At 44.7% G+C, this 27,468-nt stretch overlaps 1 protein-coding gene across 2 annotated transcripts in view; it reads right to left on the bottom strand.

The window, feature by feature from the left end:
• The window catches only part of fat3a (FAT atypical cadherin 3a), a 116,156-nt gene extending 92,004 nt beyond the window's left edge, over window positions 1–24,152 (bottom strand). Inside the window, exons 1-5 of one of the 2 annotated variants that reach the window (XM_085794711.1) lie at window positions 23,484–24,152; window positions 20,923–21,684; window positions 18,613–19,806; window positions 15,184–15,919; window positions 4,746–5,087 (exon numbers count right to left, since the gene is read on the bottom strand). In XM_085794711.1, the coding sequence (XP_085650837.1) occupies window positions 4,746–5,087; window positions 15,184–15,919; window positions 18,613–19,806; window positions 20,923–21,684; window positions 23,484–24,146 (3,697 nt within the window). In that variant the 5' untranslated portion in view covers window positions 24,147–24,152. The remainder of the gene's footprint in view (window positions 1–4,745; window positions 5,088–15,183; window positions 15,920–18,612; window positions 19,807–20,922; window positions 21,685–23,483) is intronic. The other variant, XM_085794709.1, reaches the window with a different exon arrangement.
• Window positions 24,153–27,468: the final 3,316 nt, after the last annotated feature.

The following is a 27,468-nucleotide window of genomic DNA, read 5'->3' as shown; positions in this document are numbered from 1 at the left end:
AGCTGATTGGTTCTCACTAACCCACTAAACACAGATTGTTAACTAGGCCTTTAATGGACGATGATGTGTCAGTGCAGCTGGATGTTCCCACACTAACATGTAAACCAGAGCAGAAGCAGCAGAAGCAGCTGATGAAGGATCAGTGTTTCATAGAAACATCAAATATTCATCACCACAGAGAAACGTGTGAACGACGCCTCGCTGCAGCAGCTCGCCGCTCGCCGCCGCCAGAACACACGTTACATAAACCAGTGTGACACCGACTACGTGAAACACAACGACACAGAAACAAGAGGAGGCCGATCTGTGTGTGTGTGTGTGTGTGTGTTTGTGTGTGTGTGTGTTTGTGTGTGTTTGTGTGTCCTCTAGGATAAAGGAAAGACAAATATAGCAGCAGCCAATTAAATATCTCTGTCACACACACACACACACACACACACTGATGTCACAGCACTACTACGGAATAAAACCTCTGACTGATGCTTCACAATGTCTGAATAAATTAAACAGTGTTTCCCCGACACACACCAACGTGTGGCGCCACTAATTCATTCCTTTTGTTTTCTCTCTCTCTCAACATAACACTGTCCCGTTCATTCATTCATTCATTCATTCTCTCTGTCTCCAGTCAGCTGAGCTCCAGCTTCTCTCTGTCCCTTCTACAACATTAAACCCAGAGGCCACAGAGCTTTCTACCTGCTGCAGCTCTCTGACTGCTGCCTGGTGGTCCATAGGGTTAAAGACAGCTGAAGACGTTGAAGACGTTGAAGACGAGTCTGTTCAGGAGCGGTACAGTAATGTGATATTCCTTACAACGGCTGTGCCATACTGCAAAATTTGGTATTGATCCAATACCAAGTAAATACAGGGCCAGTATTGCCGATACCGATACCAATACCGAGGAAAAGGGAGGGGCTAACTGAGCATGAGTGAAGTGAGAGAAGAGCGGTGTTGTACGGCCAGTCGCTCACTCTGTAAATGCCTGGAGTTGTACAGAAGAGAAACTGAAACTTAAGAATCGATCTCATCACACAAGTATCGATCAATACCCAATACCAACGTTAGTATCAATACTCCGCCCACCCCTATTCCTTACTTACTGTTTTTTATTCTGTGTACTTTTGCTGAATTTCTGTTTTGATTCTGGTCTCTACTGGTCTGTACTGGTCTGTACTGGTCTTTTCTGGACTCTACTGGTCTGTACTGGTCTCTACTGGTCTGTACTGGTCTGTACTGGTCTCTACTGGTCTGTACTGGACTCTACTGGTCTGTACTGGTCTGTTCTGGACTATACTGGTCTGTACTGGTCTCTACTGGTCTGTACTGGTCTGTACTGGTCTCTACTGGTCTGTACTGGTCTCTACTGGTCTGTACTGGTCTGTACTGGTCTCTACTGGTCTGTACTGGTCTGTACTGGTCTCTACTGGTCTGTACTGGACTCTACTGGTCTGTACTGGTCTCTACTGGTCTGTACTGGTCTCTACTGGTCTGTACTGGACTCTACTGGTCTCTACTGGTCTCTACTGGTCTCTACTGGTCTGTACTGGTCTGTACTGGTCTGTACTGGTCTCTACTGGTCTGTACTGGTCTGTACTGGTCTGTACTGGTCTGTACTGGACTCTACTGGTCTGTACTGGTCTGTTCTGGACTATACTGGTCTGTACTGGTCTCTACTGGTCTGTACTGGTCTGTACTGGTCTGTACTGGACTCTACTGGTCTGTACTGGACTCTACTGGTCTGTACTGGTCTCTACTGGTCTGTACTGGTCTCTACTGGTCTGTACTGGTCTGTACTGGTCTGTACTGGTCTCTACTGGTCTGTACTGGTCTGTACTGGACTCTACTGGTCTGTACTGGACTCTACTGGTCTGTACTGGTCTCTACTGGTCTGTACTGGTCTCTACTGGTCTGTACTGGTCTGTATTGGACTCTACTGGTCTGTACTGGACTCTACTGGTCTGTTCTGGTCTGTACTGGTCTGTACTGGTCTGTATTGGACTCTACTGGTCTGTACTGGTCTCTACTGGTCTGTTCTGGTCTGTACTGGTCTGTACTGGTCTCTACTGGTCTGTACTGGTCTGTTCTGGTCTGTACTGGTCTGTACTGGTCTCTACTGGTCTGTTCTGGTCTGTACTGGTCTCTACTGGTCTGTACTGGTCTCTACTGGTCTGTACTGGTCTGTACTGGTTTGTTCTGGTCTCTACTGGTCTGTACTGGTCTGTACTGGTCTGTACTGGTCTGTACTGGTCTGTACTGGTTTGTTCTGGTCTGTACTGGTCTGTACTGGTCTGTACTGGTCTGTACTGGTCTGTTCTGGTCTGTACTGGTCTCTACTGGTCTGTACTGGTCTGTACTGGTCTGTTCTGGTCTGTACTGGTCTGTACTGGTCTGTACTGGTCTGTACTGGTCTGTTCTGGTCTGTACTGGTCTCTACTGGTCTGTACTGGTCTCTACTGGTCTGTACTGGTCTGTACTGGACTCTACTGGTCTGTACTGGTCTGTACTGGACTCTACTGGTCTGTACTGGTCTGTACTGGTCTCTACTGGTCTGTACTGGTCTGTACTGGACTCTACTGGTCTGTACTGGTCTGTACTGGTCTCTACTGGTCTGTACTGGTCTCTACTGGTCTGTACTGGTCTGTACTGGTTCCAGGAGTTCATCCAGATTTGTTGAGCTCAGATCTTTTTTCATTTTTTCATTTCACAAAGCTGGCTCACATTTAACTGGGGTACATCGCCATGGCAACCGTGGCAGATCACCATGGCAACTGGTGTAGATCACCATGGCAACCCATGCTGCAGGCTAAACCTGCTCCAGAGCTGAAACTTCACACACTCTCTGACACACACACACACACACACACACAGAAACACAGAAACACACACACTCTGCTCATCATCAGCTGACGGCTGTTGCTAGGCAACATGTTGGAGGAGGACACACACTAGCGGCGCACACACACACACTCAGGCTGTGTCCGAAATCCCCCCCACCCCCTCTCTATCTAGTGACCAGTTGTTGTAGTGGTGTCTGAATGTTTAGTGATTATTAATGTTCACTATAGTGACTGAATCTATCCCATAATTCACCACCACATGTAGTGAACATCCCATGGTCACTAACCGGAGCAAGATATCCCATCATGCATTGCGGTCACGGATCAACGCCGTTTCCACAGCGACCGGTGTAGCTACCAAATAAATGAAGTAGTGACCGGTGTAGCTACCAAATAAATGCAGTAGTGACCGGTGTAGCTACCAAATAAATGAAGTAGTGACCGGTGTAGCTACCAAATAAATGAAGTAGTGACCGGTGTAGCTACCAAATAAATGAAGTAGTGACCGGTGTAGCTACCAAATAAATGAAGTAGTGACCGGTGTAGCTACCAAATAAATGAAGTAGTGACCGGTGTAGCTACCAAATAAATGCAGTAGTGACCGGTGTAGCTACCAAATAAATGAAGTAGTGACCGGTGTAGCTACCAAATAAATGAAGTAGTGACCGGTGTAGCTACCAAATAAATGAAGTAGTGACCGGTGTAGCTACCAAATAAATGCAGTAGTGACCGGTGTAGCTACCAAATAAATGCAGTAGTGACCGGTGTAGCTACCAAATAAATGAAGTAGTGACCGGTGTAGCTACCAAATAAATGAAGTAGTGACCGGTGTAGCTACCAAATAAATGCAGTAGTGACCGGTGTAGCTACCAAATAAATGAAGTAGTGACCGGTGTAGCTACCAAATAAATGAAGTAGTGCAGCAGCCTCAGTAAATGTGTCCAGCTGTCAGAGTTGTCCGGTTGCAGCTTCCACAGACTCCCACAACAAACGTCGGAGCAAATTTGCTAACAAGCGTTATAAACTGACCACAGACTCTGGATAGAGAGGCTAATTTCTGTTAGCCCGTCTATGAGGTTTTACATTATACGTTAGCATTAAGCTAGCGGACTTTATGCTTAGTTGTGAGTGGCTGTGTGTGTTTTGAACGTTGTTTCAAACTATGTGGGTTTGATTGAACATCTTTGATGCTTAAATATATATATATTACACTGCAAAAACTCAAAATCTTTCCAAGAATATTTGTCTTATTTCTTGTCAAAATGTCTCATTTCTAGTCAAAACTAAACTCTTTCCACTTAAAATAAGACTCATCACCTAAAAATTAACTTGTTTTTAGATCATTTTCACTTGTTTCAAACAAATTTTCACTTGAAATAAGTAGAAAAATCTGCCATTGAAAGCAAGTTTTTTGTGTTTATAACAAGAAAGAAAAACTTGCTCCACTGTCAGATTTTTCTACTTATTTCAAGTGAAAATCTGCTTGAAAGAAGTAAAAAGTGTCTAAAAACAAGCTGCTTTTTAATGTGATGAGTCTTATTTTAAGTTGAATGAGATTTGCCTTGACTAGACATTACATTTTGAATAGAAATTAGACATTTTGACTAGAAATAAGACAAATATTCTTGGTAAGATTTAGAGTTTTTGCAGTGTACCGCTTTATTGCTTTACTCCTCTTTTTATGTTGGTACATACACCCGTAGGTCTATGCTACACCGGCCGTTACCATGGTTGTATCCATGGTACCTACACCGGCCGTTACCATGGTTGTATCCATGGTAACTACACCGGCCGTTACCATGGTTGTATCCATGGTACCTACACCGGCCGTTACCATGGTTGTATCCATGGTACCTACACTGGCCGTTACGATCGCACACACAACCACACACACAGAAACACTCTGACCTGTGCGGGTGTTGATGCTGAAGAAGTTCTGGGGGTTGCCGCTGACGATGCGGTAGCTGAGGCGGTCCGCGGCGGCCCCGCCGGCGGTCGTTGGCGGCGGCGCGGCGTCCGGGTCCTGGGCCTGGATCTGGACCACCACGGTGTCGCGCGGAGAGTTCTCGGGGACGGACGGCCGGTACAGCGGCTCGGACGTCAGCGGCGCGTTGTCGTTGACGTCCTCCACCTGGACGAACACCTCGATGGAGGCGAACTGGGGGACCACGCCGTGGTCGCTGGCGTACACCGTCAGCCAATAGGACGCCTTCGTCTCCCGGTCCAGCACGTCGGTGGTGTAGATCACCCCTGGTGCAGCAGGAGAGAGAGAGAGAGGTCAGGAGGTGAGGTCACTGCAGCAGCTCAACCAATCAGAGGGCAGCTTCACAACAAGGAGAAGTGAAACAGGAAGTTGATGACATAAACGTCCAGTCAGACCCTTGTAGAACACATTTCAGTCTATGTATGCATGTGGGTGTGTGTCTGAGTGTATGTTTAATATAAATATATATAAAAAATATATCAATCTATGTTCTATCATACATATCTGTCTGACATTTATAATCAACAAACAGGCTTGAGAATGGGTTGAATATTCAGTGAGTTGTGGTGATGTTAATGGTTGATAGACCTCTGATGCAGGAAGTAGACATGGCTTCCCCCTGACCAAGATGGCCGCCGCGTTGACGCATCATTCCAATGGACAGCAGCGTCAGAGGAGGCTTCTACGTGTGTCTATCTATCTATCTACCGCCCGATATGACATCATCAGAGAGAAGTGATGTCACTGTGTACTCAGGGAGGGAGCCAATCACAGAGCAGGGGAGGGGGCAGCAAGACGATGACGTCACACCGAGGCTACTTTGATAGCTTGTTGATCCAACATGGCGGCAGACGCTTTACCTTTCGATGCAGCGTTAGAAAGTGTTTTCGTAGTATAGACTGCAAATTTATTTTGAAAGAAGAGCAACGTTTAGCGTTTTTTGTCTCATTGGATTTCTGTGGCTCTATACGTCATCGGGTTGATTGATACGATTGGCTACAAGCTACGTACAGACGCATTAGATAGACATTCGTAGCGCCCAATCAACAGCTCTGGGCTTCTAAACCACGCCTCAAATACGAAACAATGAACGGGTGTTAGCCAGGCTAGCGCTAAATAGAGACCTGCTGTGTAAAGAAAACTGACAGCGAGTGCGTGTCACGACTTCCTGTATCTGGCCCTTCAAATTAAAAGCCCTATAGCCTTTCATATACAGCTCAGTCATATTGATTTTGACTTCATTTTGATAAGACACGCCTCCAAATGTTTTTTTTTTTTTTTTTTTTTCTTTCGACCAATGAAATTTTGGTCGACTGATGATTTTTTTGGCGGAGCATCACGTTTCCATGACGACTGCATGGAGAAGATGGTCGGTGCATCACGTTTACATGAGTCCAGATGTAAAGATGAAACTCTATGCTTTAACAAATTGAGAACTGTTGAAGTTGGCGTATTGTTGTTGTTGTGTAGCTGTTGTTGTGTAGCTGTGAGGATGTTGTTGTTGTGTAGTTGTAGTTGTTGTGTAGCTGTTGTTGTTGTGTAGTTGTTGTGTTCTCCTCTGATCTCAAGCTTCATTAGATCTTACACATAACGAGTTTACATGTCCAGACAGAACAAAAGGCTCATCAAGTTTATTTCATTACGCAACCACTAACTGGGACACACACACACGCACAGACACACACACACACACACACACACACACACACACACACATACAGCTCTATGTCCTCAGCAGAACAAAAACAGCGTCTCAAGTTCACTTCTACACAACACAACACCTGGAGGAACACAATAGTACAGTGTGTGTGTTTGTGTGTCTGTGTGTGTGTGTGTGTGTGTGTGTGTGTGTGTGTTGGTGTGTGTCTCTGTATGTGTGTGTGTGTAGAGAACACATTCTTCTTTCACATTGAACAGGAGTGTTTGTCCTGTGGGTGAAGTGAGGACAGAGTCTCAATGTACCTCCAATCTGTGTGTGTGTCTGTTGTCATGAGGTGTGTGTGTGTCTGTGTGTGTGTGTGTGTGTGTGTGTTTGTGTGTTCAGGTTTAATCTTCACTGATCCAAAACTGCTCTTAACTTATACACTACAGTACTGTGTGTGTGTGTGTGTGTGTGTGTTGGCTGGCCCTGCAGCTACAGCCTATCATTACCACTGTTTTCTTCTCAGTGCGGGAAATCTAGCCTACATTCTGCTGTGTGTGTGTGTGTGTGTGTGTGTGTGTGTGTGTGTGTGTGTGTGTGTGTGTGTGTGTGTGTGTGCGCGCGCGCGCGCGTGTGTGTGTGTGTGTGTGTGTGTGTGCCAACCCACACTCTGGCCTCAGCAGAAACAGACTAGAAGCCACTTCCTGGTTAAATGTTTATTATGAGTGTGTTTGACTGTTTCTGAAACCAAACAGGAACCGGGTCCAGCTCCGATCCCGGGTCAGTCCTAAACCTCCTCCCATCAATAACATCTGATCAATAACATCTGATCAATCACATCTGATCAATAACATCTGATCAATCACATCTGATCAATAACATCTGATCAATAACATCTGATCAATCACATCTGATCAATCACAACTAATCAATAACATCTGATCAATAACATCTAATCAATCACAACTAATCAATCACATCTGATCAATAACATCTAATCAATCACAACTAATCAATAACATCTGATCAATAACATCTAATCAATCACAACTAATCAATCACATCTGATCAATAACATCTAATCAATCACATCTGATCAATAACATCTAATCAATCACAACTAATCAATAACATCTGATCAATAACATCTAATCAATAACATCTAATCAATAACATCTGATCAATAACATCTAATCAATCACAACTAATCAATAACATCTGATCAATCACATCTAATCAATAACATCTAATCAATCACATCTGATCAATAACATCAGACCAATCACAGCTTTATTTTTAGGAAGCAGACTTACAGAGAATCAGCACTGACGTTATTAAATATTAAAGTGAAATCTGGGTTAAATCAAGAACGAGACCCAGAGATTCAATAATTCAGGATCACTCCCTCAACACCCCGAGGCTCCTTCACTCCTGTTGTCCTGCTGGGTCAGGGAGGGAAGGAGGGAAGGAAGGAAGGAAGGAAGGAAGGAAGGAAGGAAGGAGGAAGGGAACAGATTGGGTCCAGGGAAGGAAGAAGAAATAAGGATGAGGGAAAGAAAGAAAGAAAGAAAGAAAGAAAGAAAGAAAGAAAGAAAGAAAGAAAGAAGGGGAACAGATTGGGTCAAGGATGGTGGAAGAAGGGAAAAAGGAGGGAAAGAAGGATGGAGGGTCAAGGAGGGAAGGAAGGAAAGATGGAGGAAGGGAACAGATTGGGTTCAGGGAAGGAAGAAGAACGAAAGGAAAGAAGGGAGGAAGGAAGGATGGGCAAAGGGAACAGATTGGGTCAAGGAAGGAAGAAAAAATAAGGATGAGGGAAAGAAAGAAAGAAAGAAAGAAAGAAAGAAAGAAAGAAAGAAAGAAAGAAGGGGAACAGATTGGGTCAAGGATGGTGGAAGAAGGGAAAAAGGAGGGAAAGAAGGATGGAGGGTCAAGGAGGGAAGGAAGGAAGGAAGGAAAGATGGAGGAAGGGAACAGATTGGGTTCAGGGAAGGAAGAAGAAGGAAGGATGGAGGGAAAGAAAGAAAGAAAGACAGAAAGAAAGAAAGAAAGAAAGAAAGAAAGAAAGAAAGAAAGAAAGAAAGAAAGAAAGAAAGAAGGGGAACAGATTGGGTCAGTTCGACCCCTAAGGACAACGGGAGGGTTAAGGAGGGTTAAGGAGGGGGAGGGGCCAGAGTCAAACCCAGGTGATGTGACGTGGAGACACCTGGAGACACCTGGAGACACCTGGTCCAGAGCTACGGAGCAGTGAGGTAACGTCAGGGTTAACTCGTATCTGTCCCTCTGCGTTGTGTTTCTCACGGCCTGCCCTAGGTGGGGTTCGAACCCTTGTCTCCTGCACGGCAGGCGACGATGCTAACCGCTTCGCCAAGAGGTCGACAACCGCTTGGCAGGTTGGTTAGCACGTCTTTATGGGTGAGTGAGAGCACATCCGCTACACCTGCTCTAGGGTTGTTGGGTATACCGGTACTAGAGTGGTACCGGGGTACTGACGCATTTGAAACGGTACCATACTGAGCTTAGATGGGACCGCTACTTTCATTCTGCGCCGCCGGCAGCGGTGACGTCGCCACGTGAAGTCGCCGCATTGTAATTTGAGCCGCGGCGAGTGAGCGAGCCACAAACGAAGCAAGGAGCTTTTTTTTATGACCGTTACAGCGCCACCTGTCCACGGGCCTGTGTTTATGTGTGTGTCTGTGTGTGTGTGTGTGTGTGTGTGCGCCGCGCGCGAGAGAGACGGGCCGCCACAGACTCCTTAATTAATGCAAACATAACGGATAAGTTTCGTTTTTACCGCGGATCACCACTGTCTGTCTGTCTCTCTCTCTGTGAGTGAACACAGTGAAGCAGCGCTACGCAGAGATGAATTAACAGAACGATATTGCGTTGATGGGGGGCGGGGGGGGGCAGAGTCAATTTGGTCTACATATGGGAAACAATAGGTGTGTGTTTGAGTAACATGAACGTTTGTGTTTCATTCTATAAACTACTGAGAACAATTTCTCCCAAAAATTACAACTGGTCAAAATAACAAAAAGATGCAGTGTTTTCAGACCTCTAATAATGCAAAGAAAACAAGTTGATATTCATGTTTAAACAGACCACTAATGTTTTAATTTAGGAAGAGTTCAGATTAATATAGATGGAAATTTAATCCTGCAGCAGCAGTGACTGTTTACTGATTTACTGATTATTTACTGATGCTTATGTTATAGTTCTAAGATTTTCTATTAAAATAAAGCCAAGAACAACATTTTTTGTGTTCTCTTTTTATTTGGAAAAGTATCGAAAAACATGTTGGTACCGATACCGCTACCAAAATGTTGGTATCGTGACAACACTAATCTGCTCCATAACATTCTCCCACTACCGCTCTGTGCTGCTGCTCTGTGCTGCTGCTCTTCTCTGCACCGGGACATTCATGTGTTCAGTGGTTCATGCTGATGTAACAACGTCCATAACGTGTTGCTCTCACAGAGCCAACGCACCACTTTACATCTCAATTCTTTAAAAGCAATAGTTCAACATTTAGTCAAACTGGCCCATCGCCATAATCCCTATGGTCATAGCAGTAGGTTTGTTACCTTTAATGGGCTCTATGCGCAGCTCCACTACTTCCTGAACTTAAGGCAGCTCCTTTATTTCCTGTCTTACATTATTGGACAAACTGATGAATCCAGGTGTGTGTCTGAGTAGTCACAATGGTCAGACACACAAAGAGCTGTAAGGGAAAGTTTTCCTTTCTTTACTCAGCAGCTGTCTGGTGGAACGGCCTTCCTTTAAATCTTAAAACTGTTTCCTCTTCCTACTCTCTTTTTAAGTCCTCAATAAAAAAATGGTTAGCCAATCGATAAATCAAATCAAAAGAGCAGTGAAGCACTAGATTATGTGGGCTATTGTTTGTTTGTATGTCTGTCAAATGTTTTGTTGTTTTTGTTTGGGAACTAATCCCCTTGTCTTATCTATTTTTGTTTTCGTCTTGTTCTTCAATGTGGTAGTCTATGTGTCCTAGGCTGTGTTGTAAATCTCCCCCTATCACGGATGTAGTGCTCTATATAGTGTGTTCTCCATGTTGTAGTGTTGTTCGAATTCTCCGCGATTAATTTCATCCACTATGTAGTGGATGACAAAACACCCACAATGCACCGCAAAATTGAGTGAACAAGCGATGTACACTACTTTCTACTCCCGTATCCCACAATGCAATGCGGCCGTGTTTTGCCAGAGAAGAAGAGGAAGCTAATTAGCATGTTAGCTACGATTTATTTAGGCAATTTACCAAAAAAACTCCTCAGACATATTTGCCTTGGCTCCGTTTGCCTGAGCAGCAGGAGTTGGGCAGCAGCATCCCAACATTAACAGGCAGCATTAAATCAATCTGATAAAGAAACTGTAGTAGAATATGGAGGAAATACGATCTGACGAGCTAAGCTAATAGCCACAGAGCCGTTAGCGGCTCACGGTCGGGACACACAACAGTCGTCGACCAAACCAAACTTCCGATATTTCAACAGTTAATTGTCTGAGAAACACAACCACACAGAATCACATCCTCAAATGTTCCCGTAAGGGTCTGGTTTTTATTATTTTATTTTTATGTGTCCAGTTTGTTTCATACATCCATGGTTTGTTTACATGATTCTCGGCGCGTCTGCTTCCGTCACAGCAACACCTGGAGCATCAGCTGACGCAACCACGTCCAGAAAATTACCGTCTAGTGTCCGAATTCTCCTCCCGTCGTTCCCTACATCGTGTACATGATGTAGTCCACTATATCATATACATGATGTAGTGGATAGGGAGGGAGTGAGTGAGTGGATGATTTCGAACACAGCCCTAGTGTCATTCCATGTGCTGTGTGTTGTCTTCCTTGTTTTAATTCCATGTTGTCTACCATCTCACAGCACCACAATGGAAACAAGCCTTTTGGCTTTATTGTGTTTTAATCCTTTTGAACACTTGTTTAACGTTGTTCAATAAAGTTTTCAATTCAATTCAACACCTGGATTAATTTATAGGTGGAAGAGAAAACACCTGGAGCAGCCCTCTACTGACCCGGTCCTGGATTATCGATTCTGTCAGACCCAGAATCTCTGCACCTTCTGATGAATGAATTACTGACTGCTCCTCGTTAGTGAAACACGCCGCTCTGCTGCTGCAGCTGCTGTCACACGTGGTTGTGTTTGTGATTGGTCAGATGCTGCAAACTCCGCCCCCTTTTCATGTGAACGATGTCATACCTAAACTAGGAAACCATGGATTAATTTAGGGAGTTGATAACCACACTGCAAAAACCCAAAATCTTTCCAAGAATATTTGTCTCATTTCTAGTCAAAACTAATCTCTTTCCACTTAAAATAAGACTCATCACCTAAAAATGAACTTGTTTTTAGATCATTTTCACTTGTTTCAAAGTTATTTTTATTTGAAATAAGTAGAAAAATCTGCCAGTGAAAGCAAGTTTTTTGTGTTTGTAACAAGAAAGAAAAACTTGCTCCACTATCAGATTTTTCTACTTATTTCAAGTGAAAATCTGCTTGAAAGAAGTAAAATGTGTCTAAAAACAAGCTGCTTTTTATGTGATGAGTCTTATTTGAAGTAGAATGAGATTAGTTTGACTAGAAATGAGACAAATATTCTTGGTTTTTGCAGTTTTTGCAGTGCACAAAGCGTGTTCAACATACCCCGGGTATCTTCTAGTTGGCTAAAAGTGTGTGTGTTGTTGTTGTTCTTCCTGTGATGTGAACACTGCAACACGAGTCTTTGTGTCTCCAGAGTCTCTCATCAGGACAGATTTACCTCACGACTTCACTGCAAATGTCAAGTGTGTGTGTGTGTGTGTGTGTGTGTGTGTGTGTGTGTGTGTCCTCCACAGAGCTGCAGCTACAGATTAATGACAGTAGAATTGGAACCATGAATTCTCCTCTTTCTCTTTTCTCCCAAAACTCTGTCGTTCCCACAGAGAAGAGACAGAGTGATGAAGAGGAGTCCTGGTGTGTGTGTGTCTGAGGGATGTCACAGTTACTTGTTTTCACTATTAATCGCGGTATTAAACGCCACAATTAATTGATCGTAAAGATTCCTAAATTCCGTCACTTTCTGAAAAAGATGATGTTGGAACCGTAGCTGCACCAAAGTAAAGGAAGATGCACCGATACTACTGGTCCATTTATCTAACGTAACACTGAATTAGTAGGAATTTAAATGTTAGTGTGTCATTTGTATTGTGAAAAAAATGATTAAAATAACCTTAAACATTTGATATAGATGGCAATTAATGACTTAAATATTTCAAACACTTCCCCCAGTGGATTAATAACTGGTCCTATATTAAAGGGATAGTTCACCCAAAATTGAAATTTCCCTCATGATCTCCTCCCCCTCATGTGGACTAAGGGCTGGGAGAAGTTTCAGAGTCCTCCGTGGCTTCTCTGAGTTACAGGGGGTCTCGGCGTAGCAGTGCATGTCCATATGACGGTTGTCAATGGATACCAACCAGAGGTGGCAAAAGTACTCATATTCTGTACTTAAGTAGAAGTACAGATACATGTGTAAAAAAATACTCTGGTAAAGGTAGAAGTACTGATTAAACTCCTTTACTCAAGTAAAAGTAAGAAAGTACAGGCTCTGAAATGTACTTTCAAAGTAAAAGTAAAAAGTAAAAATGAATTTTTGCCGTAATGAAACCTACATCATTTCATAGTTTTGTTAAACAAAAAAAGTTCAGCCAGAATAATCAAGATTGAACTGACCAGAGGCAGTGTTTCCCAACGTTTGGGCCGCCACAGACTCTCACAAAATAATAATAATAAGAATTTTTAAACAGCGTTTCATCACCTCTCATCTCTTGTACTTCGTTACTTGCCACCTCTGATACCAACTGTCTTCGTAACAAAAAGACACACCAAAAAACATCCAGATACCTCCATGCTGCTCGTCTGTAATGTCCCTCTGGTACTGAAGCCCCGACATGAGAAATTGTCCCGAAAAAAATTAAATAAGTCTATGTTTCAAGCTTGTTTTGTAGCTGTGTGTGAAAAAAAGTTCAATTTTGGGTGAACTATCCCTTTAAGAGATTAGTAATGTAATTATATTTTGACTATACGTGATTTTGCACATTATGAATGTGCAAAATCACGTATAGTCATATAGTGTTGTGAAATTGAATTCAATTTATTGATGCAAAATAATCGTGATAATTGATTATTTCTCTGACAATAATCGCACCAAGAAAATCTATAATTGTGACATCCCTAGTGTGTGTGTGTGTGTGTGTGTGTGTGTGTGTCTGTGCTCAGTGTGAAGAGGCGTGAGGACCAGAGCAGGTGAGTGCGAGGACACCTTGGGGCTGGTTGATGAAGCAGCTAACGAGACGACCACCTGTGGACGTTTGCACAACGCTGTGTTTTCCTTTACCTATTAATAAATGTTGTTATGGTTTAATATCTGTCTGTGTAGCTGCAGTCAGCAGCAGCTTCTCGGTGCTGAGCAGCAGGTAAACGCTGACTGGCATCGGGCAGCTGCAGTTAGCGTGGTAGACTGTGTAGTAGACTGTATCATATTTATGGACCGGTGTTTGTTTGTACCTGTCCTCAGAGTAAACAGAGCTGGTTAATGGTTGTTGCACTGAGCTGAGATTCCATCCACTCAAAGCTCTTTACAGTTGAAACCACAGCTACCACCCACCCACTCACCCACTCAGTCTACAGCATTTTCAGCAAACAAGGCAGGAAAATATTCACTTTCATGTTCTTTTACTTTAATTACTCATCAATCCTTAAAGGGATAGTTCAACATTTTGGCAAATTGCCATAATCCCTATAGTCATATAATAGCAGTAGGTTCGTTACCTTTAATTGTCAGTGCAAGCTATTTTTAGAACGGCGGAGCAGAGCCGTGAGCTGCTCAGAGCTACGCTACGGAGGCTCATGGGATTTCTTGGTTTCCCAGAGACTGCTTGATGAAAAACTGTCCCTGAAGGCAACGCGCATCAGTGGTTTTACATGAATTTCCCTCTAAAACAACTCTGTGTGGTAACGTTGTGTTATTATCTCATAGCGTGGTGAATGTGCAGCTCACAACTTGTCCACCAGAGCGTTGTGGAGTTGTTGGATTGTGTATTTGATGAGTTTGATGAGGGAAACCAAGAAATCCCATAATGAGCCTCCATAGCTTGCACCAACAATTAAAGGTAACAAAGCTACTGCTATGACTATAGGGATTATGGCAATGGTGGCAATTTGCCAAAATGTTGAACTATCCCTTTAACCACAGAACTGCGAGGACACTGTGAGGTCAGCTGTTACTAATTACCTCGATGATAGCAGATAAAGCAACAGTCACACTGATAAGAAACATGAAACAATAGTTGCGTTTCCATCAGCTGTTTAGATCATCGAGATGTATCGCATCAGAAAATGATGATGGAAACGCTGTAATTCGAATTAAAATCCCCTGATTCGCACAAAATGAAATACGCTCGCTATGGCCGGGTTTTGGTTGATTCGAATGGGATGGAAACAGCTGTATGCGAATTAAGTGTGACGTAGCGCACTTTCACCCCATCTGCTCCTGTGTTTGCAGTTCACTCACAAGACAACATCGGGGGGGGGCAAAGTCCGTAGATGGAAACACACAGGATTCAAATTTCTTTTAATGCGCATTTCCCAGTAATTCGAATCACTTTGGATGGAAACATGGCTAACGACCGGACAGAGACTCACCCGTGTCCTCGTCGATGGCGAACCGCCCCAGTCCGCTCCCGTCTCGGATGGAGTACTGGATTTCCCCGTCTCGGCCGGAGTCGTCGTCGTTGGCGGTGACCTGCAGGAGCGTGGTGCCGATCCGGGCGTTCTCCTTGACCACTCCGGTGAGGGCGAAGTGGGAGAAGTACGGAGCGTAGAGGTTCTCGTTGACGTCCACCACCTCCACCTCCACGGACGTGACGGAGAGCAGCGACACCGGCCGGCCCTTGTCCTTGGCCTTCACCGTCAGGTTGTAGAACTGCTGCGTCTCGTAGTCCAGCTCCTTGGTCAGCCGGATCGCCCCGCTGGCCCGGTCCACGTCGAACCACCCGTTGTAGTCGTTGGCCAGCGAGTACCGCACCTGGCCGCCCATTCCTAGGTCGGGGTCTTGTGTTTCCAGCCAGGCCACGACGGTTCCCACGGGGAGGTCCTCCAGAGCCCGGGCCTTGTACACGCTGGGGATGAAGAGCGGCGGGCAGTCGTTCACGTCGTCCAGGAGGATTTTGAGCGTAGCTACGGAAAACTTCTGGCTCCCTCGCTCCGCTCTGTCCCGGGCCTCGATCTTCAGGTTGAAGGTGGAGACGGACTCGCGGTCCAGCTGGCCGGCGACGTACACGATCCCCGTGGTGGCGTTGATGCTGAACTGGGCGGTGCTGGTCAGGACGGAGTAAACCACCTCCCCGTTGGTTCCCAGGTCCTTGTCGGTGGCCTCCACCTGGATTATTAAAATTATTAAAACTTTATTGTCCCGCCAAGGCAGGAAATTCATCTTTGGTCTCACTTATAGAACCAATCTCCTTGTTGTTTACAACTACTTCCTGGTAGAAAACCAGCATGAGAACAATAGTGACGGACGAGAGTTTCTCTATATATATCTAATTTTTCACGTCACTATATCACCGTTTAGACTAATCTGATGTTTGTAAAGTTTATAAAACCAATGATTGGACAAACATTACTATTTCTGTGTGCACATTTTTGTAATTAGTCATGGTTATCAGAGATTAGCCGGGCTAACGGTTAGCTACCTGTTTAACTTTAATAACTCAGTGACTCAATAAACGCTCCATGAAAACTGGAGTAAGTTTTCATGTCGTGTCCCACAACGGGAGGGTTTTAACAGCTGACGTCCTGATGTTTGCTTAGCTACTGTTAGCTTAGCTGCTACCGTTAGCTTAGCTACCGTTAGCTGTCCCTGTCAGCTGAGCCACTGATGCTTTCTAGACACTGTGATTCCCCCAAACTGAATAAATACAACACACAGCAACACAAAACACACACACAGAAATAGTAATGTTTCTTCAGTCATTTCAGATTTGTCTAAACGGTGATAGGGCGTGAAAAATATGATATATAGCTAAACTCTCGTTCGTTACTATTGATCTCATTTACATTACAGCTGGTTTTCTACCAGGAAGTAGAATGTAAACAACAAGGAGATTCAGTCTATAGACAGAACAGTCAGAGCTACTTGCCAGCAAGGCTTACATGAGACAAAACAAAGTCAACAGCGGTCACATCACATACAGATAGTAAATATAAAAATAAAATAAAATAAAATAAAATCCCCTTTACTGTGTCTTGTTTATTATTATATATGTAGATGGCATTGGGGATAAAGGAGCCCTTGTAGATCTTTTTCTTTGCTAGAGGAACTCTATAGCGCCGCCCTGAGGGAAGTTGTTCAACTTCACTGTGTAGGGGCCGAGTCTCATCTCTAATGACTGACAGGGCTTTCCTTTGTGCAGCCGTGTTATAGAGGCTGTCTAGTGATCTTTGTTGACGGCCAACTATCTTCCCAGCCGTGTTGATGATCCAATAGACCGTTTCAGAGAGTATAAACAAATACAGGTGTTACCAAGGATACTAATCAAGGCTCCATTCCATTTAGTGTAGCAGAGCGTTTTCTAATGAGCCACACCTGTCTTTGTTTATACTCTCTGAAAGGGTCTATTAAGTTTAGTATCAGAGTTAATAAAACTGTCAAAGCAGCGTAGGCAGCAGAGAAGTCCATGGTGATTTTGATTTGGCGCAGGACGATTTTATTTATTATTATTAGTTTATTTGGGAGGGACAATGCATGCTAATGAACATTTCTTCACTAGGAATAAGATGTAAGCAAGCCGGAGTGCAGCCAAAGGCTAATTTCCATCTGTTGTCCCCAAGAACATTGAAAAGCAAACAAAAAACTAAACAAAAAACAAACAAACAACAAAAAGACAGCATCGCCACACAAGAGACACACAAACAGCAATAAGAAACAGATAAACAAACAAACAAACAAACAAACAATAGCAAAAAAGGGGACAAACAATTAGGCAGAGAACCAACATGGCCAATACCAGTATACTACAGCTGGACGGCTCAGTAGGACTAGAGGGATGCAGCGATGCAAAAACCAGCTCATAACTCTTGTTGGGGGATATGAGAGAGTGAGGATATGGATAAGCAGGATGGGGTAGAGTGCTGCAATACTAATGCTGCGTTCAAGACAACTCGGAAGTCGGAAAAAAAACGAGCTCCGAGTTGTAAAAAATGAATTGAACGGCGTCGAACTCGGAAAATACAGGTCGGGAACTCTGGTATCACATCAGAGTATCCGACTTTCCGACTTGACGTCACGACAACCTCGTCTTAAACGGTTAGCATTTAGACATTTTAAGTTATTTGTCGAGGTTTTAATGCATATTTTTGTGTATTATTGCAGTAGCCTATATGAAATACGTTTATATTAAGCTGTGATTGTTGTATGGTGTGAAACTGTGGTTCTCGTATGTGACGGGAAATAATGTTTAACAGTTATCAAGGCTGTAACATTACATGTGCACTCATCTGCAGCGTCTCCTCTCCTCCAGAATAAACATCATTTACTGCTGCATTGATTTTTCCTATTCAGCGATGAGCCACAATACGTCAAACTTCCTTCAGGTATCCATGTTTTTTTTTTTCTCCCGAGTTCCTGCAGCGTGAACGCAATGATGTCGGAAGTCGGAAATTTTCGAGTTGGGATTTCCGACCTTTCGAGTTGTTATGAACGCAGCACCATTGCAACTGTAACTAGTGCTATGTAATATGATAAGGATAAGGTTTAGTTTAGTTTTGTTTGTTCATTAGCTTGTTTGTTTGTTAGGTGTTGTCTTATGTTTGTGTTTTATGTTTTATATTGTAAAAATGCTGGATAGCTTCATTTGGTATGTAGGACAGGCATTAATATCAGCATTATGCTTCTGCCTGTGCCTTTTCAGTCACTATTTTGTCGATAATGTTTGTGTCGATAATGTTTGCTATTGTGTGATGTGACTGAATAAAGAATTTCAATCAATCAATCAATCAATTAATCAATTAATCAAGGTAGCAGCAGCAGATAGACAGATTTGTAGCACACATTACTGATGGATGGATAGATACCTGGATCACGTCGGTACCGATGGCCGTGTTCTCCGGTATGACGATCCGGTAGCCTCCTTCCTGTAGGAACTGCGGGGCGTTGTCGTTGGCGTCTTCTACGTAGACCGTCAGCAGGCGCCAGGCGGTCTTCTGCGGCACGCCGAGGTCGTAGACGGTGAGGTTGAGGAGGTAGCGGTCTCTCTTCTCTCTGTCCATGGGCAGGAAGACGCTGATGAGGCCCGTCTCCATGTCGACGGTGAAGCAGCTGTCCGCGTTCCCGTCCGAGATGGCGTAGAGGATCTGACCGTTGAAGCCGGTGTCGCCGTCGTAGGCGTCGACCTTGAACACGCTGGCGCCGACCTTCAGGTCCTCCCGCACGGCGATGTCGGTGGGGAACGCCTTGTCGAACTGCGGCGTCTGTCGGTTGACGGAGAAAAGGTCGATGAATCCTTCCTCGACTTTGGGCTTGGTGCCGGCTTTGGACTTCTTGAGCAGCTTCTCCGCCAACTTCTGGGCCACTCTGGTCTCTCTGCAGTCGAAGCCTTTGGCCGGAGACTTCCCGTGGACGACGGAGATGTTGACGAACATGGGGTCGGAGAAGTTCTCGCCGTCGGTGGCGGTTATCTTCAGACTGAAGAGGCCGTTCTTTGGATCGGCCGTGGCGAGGGAATGCCGCAGCGCGAGGACGCCCGAGTCCGGGTTGAGATCGAAGAACCCCCACTCGTTCCCGGACAGGATTTTGTATTTGACCAGCTCCAGCTCGTCGACGTCGATGGCCGACATGGTGGTGATGACCTCGTCCACGGGGAAGTCTCTGGAGACGGCGCCCTGGCACGCCACCTTCTCGAACAGCGGCCGGTTGTCGTTGACGTTCTCCAGGCGGACGGTCACGTTGACCTCGCTCTCGCGTCGGTACGGCGAGCCCCAGTCGGACGCTCGCACCACGAACACGAAGCTCTCCGGCGAGGACTCGAAGTCCAGCTCGGCGGTGGTGCTGACCACGCCGGAGAACTGGTTGATGGCGAAGGGCAGCGGCTGCAGGCTGGACACGCTGTAGGTGATGTAGCCGTTCTCCCCCCGGTCCCCGTCCGCCGCCGACACCGCCAGCACGCTGGTCCCCACCGCCACGCTCTCGTTCACAAAGGACTCGTACGAGGCCTGGGCGAAGGTCGGAGTGTGGTCGTTGGCGTCCTCGATGGTCACGCGCACTTTGACCTTCAATCAATCAGTCAATCAATTTAGTTAGTTAGTTAGTTTCATTTATTGTCCACGGTTGTTTGTTTTTGGTCTCATAAAAACAACGAGCAGGACAACAACAACAACAACAACACTTCCACACAGACATCTTCAGGGCAGACAGCAGGACAGCAGTGGCAGTTACATTACAACACATCAACATGGTGTTCAGTGCCCCAATTGCATTAGGAATAAAGGAATTTTTAAAAATATTAGGATTTTCCCTTGGCTCTTTGTAACGTCGACCAGAGGGAAGAAGTTCAAACTCCCTGTTGAGTGGATGAGAGGGATCGTTTACTATGTTGACAGCTTTTTTCCTCAGCACTTCCTCGTACATACAACTTCATTGTTTCTGTCTCGTCCCTATGATGTTTGAGGCTATACTGAGGTTTACTATTCTCTGCAGCTGCTTCTTCCTTTAATATTTAGATTACCGTACCACAATGCCATGTTAAAAGTTAAGATGCCCTCTATCAGGTTCTTATAAACTGTTTCCATAATGTGCTTACTCACTCTGAAGGAGTTGAGCTTGCATAATAAGTGGAGACGTTGGTTACAGGTTTTAAAAATATAGTCTGTGTTTTCACTGAAATTTAGGTTACAATCAATATATGTACCTAGATATTTGTACTTGTTTACTACCTCTACAATTTGTCCCTTAATTCTAAGGGGCTGCACAGGGTCCTTCTCATGAAAGACAAGTTCCTGTGTTTTTCTTACATTACATCTCTAAGGAACTTTCGTCGCACCACTTCTGGAGTGATGAAACATGTGCTCTATATACTTCCTCTCCGACTATGTCCCCCTTCTCTTTAATTTGTTTATTTCGGGCATGTCAATTAAATCATCATCAAGTAATACAATACACATGGCCGAAAGGGAAGCAAGAGAAAGTGCTAGTCCGGTAGCGGATCTCCCAGGACCGCTGCGCCAGGTGGACGCCCATTTTAACTTTACTGTTGGCGTAGGTGCGCGCCGCCGAGTTCTCGTAAAACAAGTACAAATATCAAAATATCAAAAGCTGATCTAGTCCCACCCCCCATTACCCACAGAATAAAAATCTTTATCGTGATCTTTTCTTTTCTTTTCTTTTACCTTGAGCTCGCTGTCGACCTCCAGCACCTCCAGGTCGAAGACGTCCTGAGTGGTCGCCCCGGTGAACCAGCGCGCCGTGGAGATGACGCCCGTCACCGTGTTCATCTGGAAGAAGGCCGAGTCGGCGGACGGAGCCAGGATGTACTCGGCGTCGTCGGGCTCGGGCGCGATCTTAACGGCCTCGACGACCGTCCCCGGGGGCGACACCTCGCTCAGACTCACCTCGTACAGCTCCCTCTGGAACCGCGCCTCGGCGGTCTGCCGGCCGCTCACCGCGACGCGGACCACCTCCACGGCCGAGAACTTCTGCGGCGTCCCCCGGTCTTTGGCCTGCAGCGTCAGGTTGAACCCGTAGGGGAACGACTCCCAGTTCACCGACTCCTCCGACGCCGCCTTTATTCTGAACTCCCCCCCCCCCTCCTCCGACCGCTCCACCACAAACTGCTCCGCCGGGTCCCCGCCCACCACGGCCACCGAGTCGATCTCTCCGTTCAGACCCTCGTCCCGGTCGTCCGCGGTGACGACGGCGAACACGGCGTTGTTCTTGTGGAGCCACGAGGGGCTGCGGGCCGCCACGCTCAGGACGGGGGCGTGCTCGTTGACGCGCTCCACGTGCACGAACAGCTTGGCCGTGCTGCTGACGCCGTTGTTCCCGTACAGCTTCATGCCGCGGTCCACCGCCAGGATCTCCAGGTCGTAGCGGCTCTGCTCGTCCACGTTCAGCTTCCCGCTCAGCGACACCACGCCGCTGGTGGGGTGCACCTGCAACCGGGGTAAAAGGTCATTTCATTCCACGTATCCATAGAAACTCACCACACAACACAAAAAACACTGGACAAAATGTTGAAGCAAACACCAGAAATACACAAACAATCAATGTACGTTTAAATTAGGCACCGTACATTTTTGAAAGATTCTAGAGACATTCAGCATCAACCAGCTCTATATATATATATAGCTGTATAGTAGAACTGGACTGACTGTAATGTTGATTCCTCTACCAGGTCAGTCCATGTGTGCATAATAAACGGCCAGATTGCCAACGATGAAGGTCTGCCTCGTATGTTAACACTAGAACCGCCGTGAGGTCATTTTGACCTCTCTCGCTTCTTAAAATGCACGTAACTCTGTTTGCGTAAAAACCCTGTGTCTCCCAGTCGGTGACTTTTCCTAAAAGTGTGTTCTACATCATCTTATGCGTTTTCACGATTCTAGTATAAAAGAGAACGAAAAAAAGAGTGATTTTACCTAGAACCGCCAAGAGGTCATTTTGACCTCCATTCATTCTAATGCAAAAATGTTAAATGTACTGCATTTATATAGCCATATATATTATAAAGCCAGCCAGACACACATTTCAAAACACTTTATAGTAATGCTTCACATTCATATACATACACATACTTTACCAAAAATAACAATAGACGTTGCTAGGCAACCAATATAGACGACTCTTTATTTTTCTATTTTTCGAACAGTGTGTGTATATAAAAAATTATAAGACTGATTTTCCAATCATTGCAATCTGGGCTAAAGAATGTCCATTTAGTCACTCAGTTTGTCAGTTAGTTAGTTAGATAGTTAGTTATTTAGTTAGTTAGTCATTTTGACCTCATCCCACAACACAACACGAGTTCAGATATTAGAAAGTTGTCAAACAGTTAAAACAGGTGTCAAACAGATAACAAATGGACATTACTCATAAACATTGAACATAACAATGACAGTCCCTTGCTCTCATGAGAAATGGACATGAATTCAGAAATTTGTAACAATTTTGAAAATTTTTATGCACACTGTTCGAAAAATAGAAAAATAAGAGTCGTCTATATTGGTTGCCTAGCAACGACTATTGTTATTTTTTGTAAAGTATGTGTATGTATATGAATGTGAAGCATTACTATAAAGTGTTTTGAGTTGTGTGTCTGGCTGCTTATATAATATATATGGCTATATAAATGCAGTCCATTTACCATTTTTGCATTAGAATCAATGGAGGTCAAAATGACCTCTTGGCGGTTCTAGGAGTACATGGAATGTTGGCGGTTCTAGTGTTAAAGGGATAGTTCAACATTTAGTCAAACTGGCCCATTGCCATAACCCCTATAGTCATAGCAGTAGGTTCGTTACCTTTAATTGTCGGTGCAAGCTATTTTTAGAACGGCGGAGCAGAGCCGTGAGCTGCTCAGAGCTACACTACGGAGGCTCATTATGGGATTTCTTGGTTTCCCTCATCATCAAACTCATCAAATACACAATCCAACAACTCCACAACGCTCTGGTGGACAAGTTGTGAGCTGCACATTCACCACGCTATGAGATAATAACACAACGTTACCACACAGAGTTGTTTTAGAGGGAAATTCCATACCAAGAAATCCCATAATGAGCCTCTGTAGCGTAGCTCTGCTCCACCGTTCTAAAAACAGCTTGCACCGACAATTAAAGGTAACGAACCTACTGCTATGACTATAGGGATTATGGCAATGGGCCAGTTTGCCAAAATGTTGAACTATCCCTTTAAAACTACACAACGCCAGGATTTGGAGTAGCAAACACACCGCGAACAGCTCCATCTTGTCCTTGAAGAAGTAGTAGAACTCCCCGTTGGAGCCGATGTCGGCGTCGGTGGCGGTGACTTGTGCGATGCTCGTCCTGAGCGGCGTGCTCTCCGCGATGGTCACGGAGTAGGTGGTGGGGGAGAACAGCGGCCGCAGGTCGTTCATGTCCAGCACCTGGATGCTGACCTTAGTCCAGGTCTCCAGGAGCGAATCCCCCTTCACCGAGGCCTTCACCGTCAGCACGTAGTTATCCTGGATCTCCCGGTTCAAGATGGCCGCGTTCCCTCCCTTAGTCCTGATGCGCAAGAAGCAGAAATCCCCGAGCACGAACTCCTCGGCCTTGAACAGTCCCTCGTCGTCGCCCGACGTGATCCGGTAGCGGATCTCCCAGGACCGCTGCGCCAGGTGGACGCCCATTTTAACTTTACTGTTGGCGTAGGTGCGCGCCGCCGAGTTCTCGTACACCGTGGCGCGGTAGACGGGCTGCGTGAAGCCGAAGCCGGGCCCGTTAGCGTTAGCGTTAGCAGCAGCATCGTTGTGCTGGGGCGGCGCCGGGGGCGACGACGGCCTCGGGCTGCAGCGGCACGGGAGCAGCAGCACAACCACGACCAGGCCGAACAGAGGCGCTCGCATGCCGGCCCATCGGCACATCTTCACATCCATCCCATCATCACTCGCTCCTGCAGCACAGACACAGAGAGAGACAGAGAGACAGAGGGTTAGTTAGCTACAGAGCGTTTACAGCACTGGTCGACTGGTCGAGACCTTGGAGACTGTCCCACACTGCAAAAACTCTAAATCTTACCAAGAATATTTGTCTTATTTCTTGTCAAAATGTCTCATTTCTAGTCTAAACTAAACTCTTTCCACTCAAAATAAGACTCATCACCTAAAAATGAACTTGTTTTTAGATCATTTTCACTTGTTTCAAATTAATTTTCACTCGAGTTGTAATAAGAAAGAAAAACTTGCTCCACTATCAGATTTTTCTACTTATTTCAAGCCTGTGCATGTTCTCATTTGTCCAGTCCAATCGAAAGCAACTGGACTTGGTTTTTCTTCCTTATTACAAGCACAAAAACTTGCATTTTTCTACTTAACTCGAGTGAAAATTAGTTTGAAACTAATGAAAATGATCTAAAAACAAGTTAATTTCTAGGTGATGAGTCTTATTTTAAGTGGAAAGAGATTAGTTTAGACTAGAAATGAGACATTTGGACAAGAAATAAGACAAATATTCTTGGAAAGATGTTGAGTTTTTGCAGTGCAGTCGATCTCGTTAATACCGTAAAAATGAATTGAGAAACACATTATGCCTGATTGATGTACAGACACCTGGCTGTCTGTAGTTATGAGCAAAACTACAAGACACTCACAGTTTCAGTCACAGCCATCACACTCACATGTGTAAAAACACAACTGCAACAGTTTTTCCTTCTGATGGCGTCGTGATGCTGCATGAGACAGGACACAAAGCTGCAGCTGCACCGACTGAGAGTCTAGTCAGCACATTACAGCGTTTGATGTAATTCAATTACAGTTAGGACTGATAAAATGCCTCAAATTATAAATACAACCTGGACCGTCGTTTACTCTCAACGTTTCAATAGGTAGATCTGTCCTGTAACCAAGGCTGGTTGCTGACCACTGGTTTACAGCAACAACACTGCAAAAACTCCAAGAATCCAAGAATAACCAAGAACATTTGTCTTATTTCTAGTCAAAACAAATCTCATTCTACTTAAAATCAGACTCATCACCTAAAAAGCAGCTTGTTTTTAGACACTTTTTACTTCTTTCAAGCAGATTTTCACTTGAAATAAGTAGAAAAATCTGATAGTGTATGGAGGTTATTTTCTATCATAAATCAAGAGCATATTATGTTGATTTGAGAGCATTACTTTTTGATTTGACGTTCAGAAAACTCTGCTCTCATATTCAAATTTACTCTGCTCGCGCTCAAACTATGTGCTCGATGTTTAAACCTGTGCTCTCGGATTCAAAGTTGCCCTGCTCGTGCTCAAACTTTGCTTTCGCATTCAAGTTTGCCCTGCTCGTGCTCAAACTGTGTGCTCGCACTTGGTCACAGCTGCCTGCGCAGAGTGTTTCCTCTTGCGCGGAGGAAAGTCCTGCTCTCGGATCTCTGCTCTGCTCTCGGAGTTTCTGTCAACTGTCAACCAATAGAAGACCGGCTACTGTTGACCAATCAGATCATCCCTACTTCTATGCTTCTTTGTGGGTGCGTTCACTGTAATTCAAGGAGCGTCACATACGGGCGGTCACTCTTTCTACCGGGTTTATCTATTTCCGCCCCACAGGCTGTTAAATGTGGCGGCTCCCTTTATGTTTTGACAACTTTTGGAATAAAATATCAGTTAATTATCATTTTCATTACAATAGGTAGCTATATAAACATACACTAGCAGTAGTAGCGGATGGGTGCCTTATGTATGTTTTTTTTTTTATCCACGTTCATCGGTATATATGTTTTATAGTCTAAATGCCAAGATTCACTTGTAAGTGCTGTGATGGTACAGTGGTTAAAGCAGATGACAGTAGCTCTTTTTGTTGATCATGGGACCGCTGGTTCGAATCCCGGCCCTGCCGGCACCCTCATGTTATGCTATTTGATTTTTATGATTTTTTTTTTTTTCATTGAAACGCTTAACAAGAGATGGTGGGTTACCATGCGTGATTAAAAACATGATGAAATGAAAATTAAAAAAATATGCCATGATGATAATAATTTTGGTGCGTGACACCCGGGGGTCAAAGCCAGGGGGCGCACTACTTTGGATCAGTGCTTTCCCAAGAAGAAAGAGACTGAGTGAGCGGGGAGACAGTCACCATGGCCGACCGAAGTACTCAAGTAAGTTTATTGTTTCATGTTGCCAGATACCTACTATATTGTACCTCTTTCATCTTTTTACAGTCTATGCTTCCATATCGTTTCAATATAGGCTACAATTTGTAGTGTCAGGGAAGCTAATGCTAAGCCTAATGTGGCCATGCATAAATCAGCCTCGCTTTCAAAACACACACTTGCGTTGCGATCAGTGAAATGTATAATATCTACAACACAATTAAAAATGACAGTTGATGTTGCTCTTTTATGAATAAAGCTTCATGTTTAAAAGTAGCGCAAGAGCTGTCAGAAATTAAAAGCTGCATCCTCTTGTCATATTTGCAGCAACACTGTTGCTTCAGGCTAATTTTTATCCAATGATTGAGTGACTGTGGGACCCACGTGCTGTTGTTTACAACGTTGATCCGCTTGTGAAAAAATGCAAACAGCACCAAGTAAAAAAAAAAAAAAGTCCGCACCAAAGCAAGTGAACTATTGGACTTTCAGATATTCAATAATATTTTATTGATCAGCTGGCCTCTGATGACCAGAAAAACGCCCAATACAGGTCTCTGATTTATGGTCAAAATGACCTGAGCTCCGGTGGGTCAGACACATTTTACACCGGCTTTTAGACACCCATCACATCATATTGAAGGGGTCAGTGAGATATTTAGACCATTACTACGATGTGAAGGTAACGATGAGAAAGGAGAGTAGCCAGGTAGCAACAGGTCAGCTGTGGCTGGCTGCATCGCTGGCGGCGGCGGCGGCTGCTACTGTTCACACGTTACGGTCTAAACACGGACAGCCCTCCTAAAGTAAGGGGCTGCGTTATGTCTAAAGTTGTTGTATTCTGCTGATATTAGAACAGCCGAGGACGGCACATGTCCTCCAAGCCTTCCTAGACTTATCTAGAGAAGAGAAAAAGTCCACTTTTTGGCGCTTCCATTCAAACGGCCGCTTCGCACACAGAGCCCAGAGCTGACTGACTGGGAGCTGACACCGCAGTAATGACGGATGTTCGACTAACGATTATGTCGCCCAATTGGTCTATATTGAAACGATATGGAAGCATAGACTGTAAAAAGATGAAAGAGGTACAATATAGTAGGTATCTGGCAACATGAAACAATAAAC

Source organism: Trachurus japonicus, chromosome 13 (genome assembly GCF_045865225.1).
Source record: "Trachurus japonicus isolate A0001 chromosome 13, Traja_1.0".
NCBI lineage: Eukaryota > Metazoa > Chordata > Actinopteri > Carangiformes > Carangidae > Trachurus > Trachurus japonicus.
The sequence above is the reverse complement of the archived record's forward strand: the minus strand, read 5'-3'. Positions and strand labels throughout refer to the sequence as shown.